Source organism: Crocodylus porosus, unplaced genomic scaffold (genome assembly GCF_001723895.1).
Source record: "Crocodylus porosus isolate Cpor-Errol unplaced genomic scaffold, CroPor_comp1, whole genome shotgun sequence".
NCBI lineage: Eukaryota > Metazoa > Chordata > Crocodylia > Crocodylidae > Crocodylus > Crocodylus porosus.
The window spans coordinates 33586007-33598043 of NW_017728910.1; the positions used below are offsets into that span (position 1 = coordinate 33586007).

The 12037-nt window shown below is 39.9% G+C and overlaps 1 protein-coding gene across 2 annotated transcripts; it reads right to left on the reverse strand.

Moving 5' to 3' along the window:
• Positions 1–218: 218 nt before the first annotated feature.
• ZBTB38 (zinc finger and BTB domain containing 38) lies at positions 219–11818 on the reverse strand. 2 transcript variants are annotated; one of them, XM_019533003.1, is made up of 2 exons: positions 11696–11818; positions 219–3966 (listed from the first exon to the last, which is right to left on the reverse strand). In XM_019533003.1, exon 2 carries the CDS (start codon positions 3964–3966, stop codon positions 376–378), a length of 3591 nt encoding a protein of 1196 aa, XP_019388548.1. In that variant the 5' UTR covers positions 11696–11818; the 3' UTR covers positions 219–375. The 2 variants fall into 2 exon arrangements, 1 of the variants encoding a protein (XP_019388548.1); XR_002100650.1 differs by lacking the exon at positions 219–3966 and adding an exon at positions 9229–9328.
• Between the last annotated feature and the right edge of the window lie 219 nt (positions 11819–12037).

A 12037-nucleotide genomic window follows, 5' to 3' on the forward strand; every position in this document is an offset into this window, starting at 1 on the left:
ATTCCAACTTTGATACAGTATATTTAACACAGTTCAATGGGTAGTTAGTTGTAACATCATATGGAAGGGTTTTGATTAGACATACTATTTTCTTCTGTTTAAATATTATCTCCCTCCACCATGGAAAAAAAATATTTTAGGTCAGAATTTGTTCTTCATCATTTTGAATTAGCACTATTGCAAATATTCCTATCTTTGTTGTTAAGCTTCCCCCCCCCTTTTTTGCATATACTAATATATGAACCATTTGGATGAAGATACGTCATCTTCATTTTTACAACTTGCACAAGTTTGATTTTTTTCCCCATTCAGTACCTAAGTCTCTGTCTCTCGCTATATTTATGATTCCCCCCACCCTTTTTTTTGAACTGTCACTCAGAGTATGACTTTTGGAGACACGTTCTGTATAGAAATCACTTCATTCCCATCTGCTTCTAAGAAATGTTGATTCTCCAAAGGTTTAGAGCTGTCATTACATAAATACTCTTTTCTATCCTGTGGAGTTGGGCTTTTGAAGAGGTGTTTCTTTTGGTGCATCCCCAGAGCAGCTGCTGTCTTGCAAATTTTGGGGCACTGAAAACAAGCGTATCCTTTTCCATTATGTTCACGTGCATGTCTTTGCTCATGATTCCTTTTGGTAGAAAGATACAGAAAGCTCTGTAAGCAAAACTGACAATGATAGCGTTTTTCTCCGGTATGAATCCTTTCGTGTATTTTGAGTGTTTCATTTAAAGTGAATGCTTTGCTACAGTATTGACAGACAAAATCCTTAACACCCAGGTGAATACGTTCATGCTTCTGCAAGTTTCCAGGAACTGAGAAACACTTTCCACAGGTTTTGCAAGTATAGGGCTTTTCCCCAGTATGACATCTCATGTGCATTTTTAGTGTGGATGGGCTCTGGAATGGCTTTTGGCATAATTCACAAATATAAGGCTTTGAAGTAGTTACTTGCAAATGTACATGTTCCTGGCTTTCTTCAGTGGAAGATTTCTCTCTTTCACAGAGCTCACAGTGAAGATTGGGCATTTCTGCACTTTCTTCTTGGCTGATGCCTTTTTCTTCAGTAATGCTCCTAAGTCCATACTCTCTATCACATGTATTTTGACTTTCAGTACTGGAGGTCTTGTTTTCATGCTTTTTTCTCCATTTGGCTTTTTTCATTTTTCTTAGTTGTTTAGATTTCTTTTTTGGTTTGTAATTGTAATAAGGTCTCCAGGGTTTGTCAGTGGAATCTTGATCACTTACATCATCACACAGTTCAGTCAGTTCCATGCATTCTGGACTGAAAAGTCTAGGTGGGCTTTGTTCTTTTCTCTCCGTTTCAGTCTCCTGAAGCAGATTGTCTTGTTTAGACTCACGTTTGGATCTTCTGCCTCTCTTACAAAACAGTTTTGAACCTAAAATATGCCTTTTTACAATAGCCTCATTCCCAATTTTTACTGTTATCTGACAAAGAGGAGCAACGTTACTATGTGCAGATGTTCCAGGTAAGGCGGGTTTTGCAATGTAGGTTTCAGTTTTACTAGATTCTTGAACAATATTTGTAGTCTTACTAGATGAACCTCCAGGTCCTGTGATATACTGAACCTCCTCTATTGTTTCTCCTCTGTTATACAGAAGTGTTTTCTTTTTATCTTTAATGGTTTTTGCTTTAGTAAGGCTTTTGCCATAATTATCTGACCCATGTTTATAGTCATCATTTATGATCTGATTCGCTGTATTGTTTGAGGATCCTGTCTTACTGCATGCTATCGAAGTGACTGTATTACTGTGCATTATTACTGTTGAAACTCTGCTACTGTGCATTATAACAGAGGGTGCAGAACTGCTGTAGCTGATAACAGAGGTTGAATTTTCATTCACATTACTGAAAGACAGAATGGAGGAACTGCATTCCTGAGAGCCAGTATCATGTTCATTTGCATCTGTGGGCATTGATTTTTCTACAGCATAAAAGTCACTTTTAAGGTCAGAATTTAACACTCCTACTCCCCAAGAAGAAACATGCTCAGTATTGACAGAAGATGTTGCATCATTGCATGAAGACGTATCCAAGGAGACAGCTGTATTGTTTGTTAAAATATTATTTTGAAAATTCAGTGAAGGTAGTTCAGCACTGAGAGAATTCTGAATAAAGCAGGTGGTAGAAGTTGCTTCATTAACCTGGTTAGTTGCTTGCACATTTTCATATGAAGGATTTCGGTAAGACTTATAAGGCAGCCTTCTGCATTTCATAGGTAGAAGCCTATAAAGTTTGTAAGGATACATGCTTGGCTTTAAGCCTCCATTAGCTGTTTTCTTATTTACTGAAAGCCGATGGTCTATTGCATGGAAAGATTTCTGATGGTTTTTGAGTATGTAATAGGTCATAAAAGTCTCAAGGCAGAAGATACACTGATACCGCCTTTCCCCAGTGTGCCAGATTTCATGTCTGGTCCGATATTCAGCTAATGCAAACACCTTGTTGCAGTAATGGCAAGGATAAGTTCTTCTCCATGAATGCACATTTGCATGTCTTCGAAGGCTCGATAATGTTACATAGCTACGTTTGCACACAATGCAAGTGTATAATATCTGCCCGTCAACAACTTTTATCAAATGGTCTGTTTCTGGCAAAGCGCAGCTTGCAGTAGAGTAATCAGTAATATTGTTTTCAGACAGCAAATGCTCTGTGTTTGCATATGACCTTCCATTTCTTCCATCAGTAGGGGTATAATCTTCTGAAAAATTTTGCTCATTCCCATTGTGAACAGATATACTGCCTGATCTCACACAGGTCTGTTCATGATTCTCCAGCCTGTTTTTATTTGCAAATTGTTGATTGCAATATTTGCATATGAAAGGTTCCTGATGCTGCATGTGAAGCTGAAGATGGGTACTGAGTAAGGCTCTGTCTTCAAATGATTTAGTACAACAGTTGCAGCTGTAAACAGGTGGAACAACTGCTGCTACTGATCCAGAGATACTGGTAGAATTATTTTCCTCTTCTCTGGAAAAAAGGAAATCTCCTGTCTTACTGTGAGATTTTGGAAAAGGAATAATGGCTTGATCAGTAACTATTTCACGTTGACCTTCTGTTTCAGTTACTGTGGGGGCTGACACTTTTGCTACAGCCAAACTAGTACACTGGGGTTTAAAGGCCAGCTTTGGTGTACTACATGTCTGTTTTACCAGTTGAACTAGAGGTGTTGTCTGAAGTGTTTCATAACTGTCTTCACCCTTTTTATATGCAGGACTACTGTCATGTTCAAAAAAAGGTGTACCTTGAAAAGTATCACCCCCAGAAGAAACTGCATAGGAATGTTCAGCTAATGTGCTGGCTGGCTCCGCTTCTTTGCACACATCATCCCTATCAAGGCCGACAGTGGATGCTTGTATTGGCTCAGATACCTTTTTAAAATTTGCTCTCAAGTCAAGTGGAGAAAACAAATTATTACTGTTTTCAGTTTCAAAAATTGAAAATGCATTTGTGATTCTTGGCCCATTTGTCATAGCTGAGTCTTCATGTCTTTTTTCATTTTTTTCTTCTTTGACTGATCCCTTTTCAGTAATACAGAATCCATATGGGCAGGGGGAACTTGAACAATTAATATCTGTAAGATCTTCTAAAAATGATATTCCCAGTTTTTTCCCTGCAGCTGCAAGATCTGTTACTGTCTCCTGTCTCTTTACAACTACAGTGGAACTGTAAATATAATTAAGTATTTCTGTGAACACCTCAGCCTTGAGATCATCTAATTCTAACACATGCCCAGAAATACAGATTGTACGACTCCAAAAAATGTTTTTGAAATAAAGGCTTGAAGCTGCCAGAACATTACTGTGGGCTTTAAATTTGGTATCTTCTACAATTATAGTGACATCACATAAAATGCCCCGAATGCGTTGTTCATTTAAAATGGAAAGTACTGTATCACTGTGGAAATCATCCTTGAGATCCTTTGAATGGGACATGACTGTCATCTACAAAAGAGAGAGAGAGAGACAGAAAAAATACTTAAACTTGTCAAAACCAATTTCAACCCATTTTATAGAAAACCAGGCTTCTAATAGGCAACATTCACTTGTTTTTTTTTCATTCAGATTAAAATCATGGTGAAATTAGGCAGGAACATATTCAGGTAGTGGGTTTCAGTCCTGTAAACAATATTATAGGAACTAAGGTAGCAAGCACAGTTTCTGATAGTAGATGTTAACAGGGTCAGGCTTGCTAGAAAACATAATTTTAAAGGGATTTCACCCTCAAGACTTACGTAAAAATTGATCAGTTCTATGGAAGTTATCCCCCCCCCCCCGTTTTGAAGAAGAGAAAACACCTTCCTAACTCAAGTGGATTGACGTGTTCGTAAGTTCTATACTAAGGTATGTTTTGTCGTGATGTTTCATTGAGGATCTTCAATAGCTTTTAAGTAGTATTTACGAAAAGATCAGGGATGAAGCAGCTCTGGAGCTTCTCAGTGACAAGACTCTTTTGAGGCGCAGTAGCCACATTTATGTCTTATTTGCTAGAAGTCTGAGATCCAGATTTGAAAAGAGCTAATGGTGCAACTGATAAGGTTTGTTCTGATTGAGCACAAAAATTAGACTACATGCTGAACCCTAAAATGTGCCTTCACAGCACCATATATATAACATATTTTGTTTTGTCAGTGTAGATGTTTTTAAAATTTATGGTAGTCATTGATAGTATGCTAGTAATAATAATACTATAATAATATATTTCTATAGTAATAATAACTACAGAATACTGTAGTAATATTAATATAATGTTTTACCAGCTGTAAATTGGTGTCACATTTGTCTGGGGATCTTAGAGATGCAGAAATCTACTGTCTCACTTCAAGTTCTTCTGAATAAAATTTGCTAACACTTTTCCAGGACATGGCTGTGATGGCCTCTCTACATATTCAGGTAAAAGCTGCAACAGGATCTAGTGTGCAATGCATACAATTATGCATCCTGCCATGCCACACATGCCTAGCAGGAGGTGCGATTGTGGGATTGCACATTAGATCCCATCAGACCTTATTGCTGGTGCAGGAGAAGCCTGGGATCAGAATCCCTGGCTCTACTTGTTACTGGCATGTGTCAAAGGAGACATCTATTTATAGCCGTCTTTTCTCACCAGTGAGAGAAGTTAAAAAGATCCTCACTACTTCTATCCACTGCTGACATCATCAGAGCAACATGTAACAGTTCTATATCCAGTTAACAATTACTAGAGCCAGAAATCTGCCAGTGTACCATTTGATAATGTTCTCTTTGGGTTAATGTAAAAAAAAATCATCAATTGGGATTATAATGGATATATTTGAGGTCAAAGCGTGCTTATGCATGGTGGCCTGGTAAGCCAGTACTGTATCTTGAGTCCCAAATGTAAGGTTTTGGTTAAAAACTTTAAATCTCTAGTTCTTTCCATCCTGAGGGTTACCTTGAAAACATGAATCAATTACAGGGAATGATGCCTGCCTGAGTCTTAATACAGGCTAAAACAAAAGTTCTGAAAGAGGTGTGAATTACCCTATTCATTATTACTATGTGTTGCACTGAAGCCTACTTATTATAGTGTAAAAGACAACCTTGTCAAGTATGTTACTGCTAACCAAGGCATGTAAGATAGAAGGATAGTCACAGAATCATAGGGCTCCTGTATATGTGTAGGGAGGTTGCTCTGAAGTACTGTAATTACAGCGTGTCAGAGCAGACTTGATTAACTGAATCTGCTGGAGTGTGTTAATTACCAGTATTATGTGCATCAGTATCCCTGTACTGAAAAATGGTGGTGGGGTGCTTTAAACTAAAGCTTGTTTGAAAAGCTTTAGTTCAAAGAGCCCCACTGCCATTTTTCAGCATGGGAACACTGATACATATGACGTTCCAGGTACTTTTAATTAGCATGGCTCTTGGAACTAATAAAAGCACTGCCCCCACCCCCACTGCACCTCCTGGAGCATGTCTATAAATGCCCATAGAATCATAGAAAATTTGGGTTGGAAGGGACCTGAGGAGGTCACCTCCTACTCAAAGCAGGATCATTTCCAACTATATCGTCTCAGCCAAGTCTTTATCTAACCTGGTATTAAAAACTTCCAAGGATGGAGATTCCACAACCTCTCTGGATAACCTGTTCCAGTGTTTTACTACCCTCCTAGTGAGTAGGTTTTTCCTAATATCCAACCTAAACTTCCCCTGCTGCAACTTGAGACCATTGCTCCTTTTTCTATCATCTGCTACCACTGAAAACAGTCTAGCTCCATCTTCTTTGGAACCACACTGCAGGTAGTTGAAGGCTGCTATTAAACCCCCTCTCAGTCTCCTCTTCTCCAGGCTAAATAAGCCCAGCTCCCTCAGCCTCTCTTCATAAGTCATGTTCTCTAACCCCCTAACCACTTTCATCGCCCTCTGCTGAACTCTAATTTGTTTACATCTTTTCTATAGTGGGGGACCCAAAACTGGACACAGTACTCAGATGTGGCCTCACCAGTGCTGAATAGAGGGGAATGATCACTTCTCTCAATCTACTGTCAACACTCCAACTAATGCAGCCCAGTATGCTGTTAGCCTTCACAACAAGGTCACACTGTTGGCTTATATTCAATTTCTTGTCCACTGTTACCCTCAGGTCCTTTTCTCATATTATAGTACCTAGAGTTGTCTTGTTGACACCAACAAACGCTTGCTTTTTGCTTATTATGATAATATACACTGTATTATCATGAGAGGCTTCCCATTTTTTGTATCTTGTGGCTGTATGTCAGAGTAAAACCATTGATGTTGTAGTCTGGCTCTTGTTTGTACTGGAGAAAGATCTATTTAGATCTCCAAAATTATCCTAATGAAGTTTAATAGTTGGTAATTTAAAATGCACAGAATTCAGGAAATTTAAAGTTATGCTTCACACAGCACATACATTAAGCAATGAGTTCAGTAGTGGTTGCTGTGATATAATACTGTACTTATGGACATTACAAGGCTATTAAATTACTTTTTCTGGAACAAACAAAATTTTCTAGGTCAGCTTTTTAGATGTTCTTTTTTCATTAAACTTACTTGATTTAAAATAAAAAGCGTTGGGTATTAATTTATGTTAATTAGAATAAAGACCTGAAATTTGCACTAATTCAAACTGCCAGAATAATTATGTTTGATATACCAGAAACTACTTTCTTCCCAAAGCATACCCACAAGAACACTTTGCTTGAGGCAAGTAGCCACAGTCCCACAAAGAGATGTACTATCAAATATGTTTCTCATTGACAAGACCTGAGATTATATCCAATTTGCTTATATGATATCAACATTAGAAAACAAGAATCAGATATCAAAAACAGATTTCACAACAAGGGCAATTTATAATATTACTTTCTGAATCTAGGAAATAAAAATACTTTACCTCCCAGTGAACAATCAAGTAAAAACTTGTAAAAATTTTTCCTACCATTCTTTGTAGTAATATCATTGGTGTTAGTTTCATAGGCTAGTGATCTGATTTGTTGTTACTAATTATACTGGATTGCTTTGCCTATACTGAATTAGTTTATACATAAAGTCTATAATAAATATTGGATCTGTTTTAAATAAAAAGAATGATTCTTCAAATAGTTACTTCAGTATATCACCATTATAGGCAAACACTCATGTTTTGGTTTTATAACTATATATACATGATTGCAAGCCTTTAGAGTATATGGATTATGGATGTTGCCTATTAAAATGAATCTGCTTAGTAAAATACCACTCCTTGTTGCTTTCTTAAAGATAGCAGGAATCATTATCTGCTATTTAAACATTAATCTTTCACTATGCCCTACTGTAAGAGGCAAGAATATGAAAGATTAATCACCTAATTTCTGAACCATCACAGCTGCAACACTGCTCTTACACTACCACTATCTCCTATTGCTATACATGTCACTGAAAATACTCCAACATAAACTGTTTTTAGACATAACATTTTCCCCTTCCTTGTCTCAGCTACCGCAATCCTAAAATATCTGCCAGTTCATGCATGTACTGTTTTGCTATTGCTTTTACTTCATATGCATCTTGACTTTAAATTTGAAGCTGTGCAAAATAAGTATTAAATGCTACTATATCAGAGTGCTCCACTCAGTCTCCACTCAGGGTATGTACAACCATTTTGTAGAAGGTAAATAGTTATATGATGTGGTAGGGATTTGTCCAATTGCTTTCAAGAGAGCTATGCTACTAAGTTCTGAAAGCCAATAATTAAGCTCTTTTGATAGGTTATACGGTTATCTGTTCTTTAGAGAAACTACCCCAATGGAGGTTAATTTGTTCTCATGTCTGCTCTTCATTATAGTGCTGTGAAAACAATTCCAATATTCATTACCATGTATGCTCCTAACCATGTAGAAACTCCTTAGTCATGGTAAATAACTGGATTATACAATTCAAAAGCCTGCCCCTAATGGACCAGCTCTTATTCTTTATGCTTCTCTGTCCATTATAGCTTTTTGCTTTGACAATATGTAATTATTGTTTTGATCTTCTATTTTTTCTTGATCCAGAAATAAGACATTTTCTGATGGTCAAAATAGCATACTTCAAGCAAAACCTGAAAGTTGCTTTGCACGTTTTATAGCTTCCTGTGCCCTCTTAGGGGCTTCAGCAGCAGAAAAACATTTTAGATAGGTATATAATTAGGTAATACCCTGTCCTCTGCATGATCAAGATCTAGACAGGTTCTGCCCAGTGATTAAAACTTGACACAGTTTCAGAAACACCCTTTACACATTCATCAAGAACCTAAAGAATTACATTCAATCCATTGACAAAACTACAGGGTTGCCAGTTTTGGCACCACTTGAAGAACACTCCAAAATAATCTTTTTTTACCTAGGAATGGGGGTTTATGACTATAAATGGAATCAATATTAGGGATAAATAGAAAAGCCAAAGATTGTGACATCCAAGCACAAAATATGATGAGCTGTGCTGCAGGAAGGATTTTTCTATATTGCTTGTTAAAGATAATTGTATAATAATACACAATAATAATTACATAGTAATACACAGCCTACACCACATGGACATGTGCACTCTGAAATGTTTTTAGAGTGAAGAAGCTATTATTCATTTATCATTACTTTTGAGGTTGAAGTAAGCATCAAAATCAAAGGGTACCCTATAGGGCTGCTAGTGTCAGATAACACAAGCCAAAATAGCTACTTCTAAAGAAAAAAGAGTTATGATTACCTAGTCTCTCCTCTTGTTACATATTTGGAATCAATTACCAAGCAGTGCCAGATGTTGAAGTATGCCTCACTGTGTCACTGAAGAGTCTATCAACAATGTTTGACGCCTGGAGTTGGAGTAATTGGGAATTAGGCTAAGTACAGACAGTCAAAAAGCATGAGGTTGAATCAATTTAGTCTTTGCAGGTTAGGCTAAGCTGCAGAGCTTAAACTGAGAAGCAAGTGAACAGACAGTCACTTTTGATTCAGGAAATGTAGCCACATGCCTGCAGTGGCTCAGGCCAGAAGCTGGGGGGTGGGGATGGCGGGTACTAGAGCACACCTCCACCCTGCCAGTCACTGCCAAAGGGAAGGAACTGAAACTCCAAGGCTTCCCCTCCCTGCTTGAATGGAGGGGGCATGGCCAGACCCCAGCCCTGCGCTAGCTAGGGTCTACCTGGGCAGGGTGGGGGCAGGGGGAAGCCCCTGCCAGGCTGAGGTGGGGGTGGGTGGAGAAAAAGGTGGTGACATTGACTTCATAAAAGCTTGAACAAGAATAGTCCTCTCTCTAAAGTGAGCATGTATTGAACACAGCAATTTGCAACCTCAAGCACACAACATAGAACAACCAAAAATCTTCACCGAAGCCAAGATACAGCCCAGTGAAACACAGTGAGAGCACACACAAATTAGTCTAACTTAAAATAGAATGTAATAAACCAAAAAGACAAGAGAAAGCCTTGTATGCACTGTATAATGTAATGCCTTGTGTGCACTGGAAATGTGACATGAGTGTGTAACAGAAGGAAACAACCCTACGGAGTCCTGCTGGCTGTGACTGTGAACTACAAATCCTAAAGGCACCTGGAACAGGAAGTGATGAGGAACCCTGCAGAGTCCTGCTGCTGTAAGTCTGGACTATAAATCCCAGAGACCTCAGGGGCAGCAGAAAGAGGAAGCGGTCACATAGCCCAGGCTGGCTGCATGCCAGAGAGTCCAAGCTGAATGGAAGAGGGATGCCTCTGCACAGCAGATGCCTTCTGGGAGCAGAGACTGAGGGGCAGTCCCTCTCAGGCTGTTTTTCTGGCCCCCGCTACCCTCAGCCCTGCCCCCCACCCCTCTGCTCCACTGTTGAGTTGGCAATAGCTTGGCAGGGACTGTGCCCCACCCAGGCAGACCCTGTTGTGGTCCCCAACTGGGTTTCTGACTCACATCCCGTTCTCAGCCACCTCTCACTGCTCTGGCTAGGGAGAAGAGGGGTGGGGCCAACCTTGCTCTCTGGAGCAGGCAGAACAGCCCATCCCAGGGTTGCAAAGCATCCTTGGATGCTAGGGGACTCTGATTTAACTTTAACCAGGAAGAGGTCTGAGACAGAAGTTTCATAAACTGGTTTGACCAGTGGCAATGCATAGAGGATGCATGGGGGTATACATGCACTTCCTGAGAGTCCTGGTGCACCCCCAGACAGGTTGCACTCCCTGCCACTTAGGCAATGGGCAGGGGGGGCAGGTGGGAGCACCAGTGCCCCCCTGTGAGCGCTGGCTGGGGAGTGGGAGCACCTGGATGAAGCACTGCAGCCACTTCCGGAAGCAGTGCGGGCTGCTTCCCGGTCAGCACCATCAGCTGCAGGGGAACCCCATTCCCCCAGTCAGTGAGATTGGCCATGGGGGGGGATTCTCCCTGGTCTCTGACTGGTCACTGTGGGGGGGAGGGGCACATGCCCCCCTGACTAAGGTGGCACCCATCGCTCATGGGTTTGACCTAAATCAGTTAAGTCTGAGACTACGTTCAACCAGGTTTACCTTAAACCAGCTTCAGTCATTTTGAAACTGGTTTATGTGCACTGAGATTCTGTTCTGTTACAGGTTTAAACCAGTTTCTGATTACTTAAATCAGTTTATGTATAACTTCTATATTGCTAGTTAAAATTTATATAATAATACACTGGGCAGCCAACACCACATGGACATGAAGGGTGTGCACTTTGAAATGTTTGTAGAGTGAAGAAGCTATTATTGATTTGTCAATATTTTTGAGATTGAAGTAAGCAACAAAACCAAAGGGTACCCTATATCAGTGTTTCTCAACCCATGGGTTGTGACCCAAAAGTGGGTTGCAAGAGTATATGAAAGGGTTGTGGACAAACTTAAAAAATGGATCAACAAACTGGATTCTCCTTTAAAGGAGAAAAACTCAGGAAACTGTGGCTTTTTCCTTGCAGTTCTGGCCTACAAGGGGAATTCTGGCCTGCAAGGAGCTGCTTGGGGTCCCCCATGCCCCACATACCCACCCCTTGCCCCAAACACTGAGGGGCTGGGGCCTGGTAGTGGGGGGTAGAGGGTCGGGAGTAAGGGGCACTGGGTTGGGACTGGCCATCGATATTTACAAATGGGTCCTGGTACAAAAAAGGTTGAGAACCACTGCCCTGTAGGACTGCTAGTGTCAGATAACACAAGCCAAAATAGCTACTTCTAAAGAAAAAGAGTTATAATTACCTAGTCTCTCCTCTTGTTACACATTTGGAATCAATTACCAAGCAGTGCCAGATACTGAAGTATGCCTCGCTGTGTCACTGAAGAGTCTATTCCCAATGTCTGAAGCCCGGAGTTGGAGTAATTGGAAATTAGTGAACGAAACATGGACGCTACAGTTTTCTGTGCCTATGCAAAACAAAGAATGTCAAAATTCTTTTTATATGTGTGCATATATATGTATGTGTGTGTGTGTGTGTGTGTGTGTGTATACACACACAGTACAGTTGCATCTTATGTGTATTTAACTTACACGATTTCAACTATATGCGCTTGGCTGCTGGGGCTGGCTGCCAGGCGGGGCAT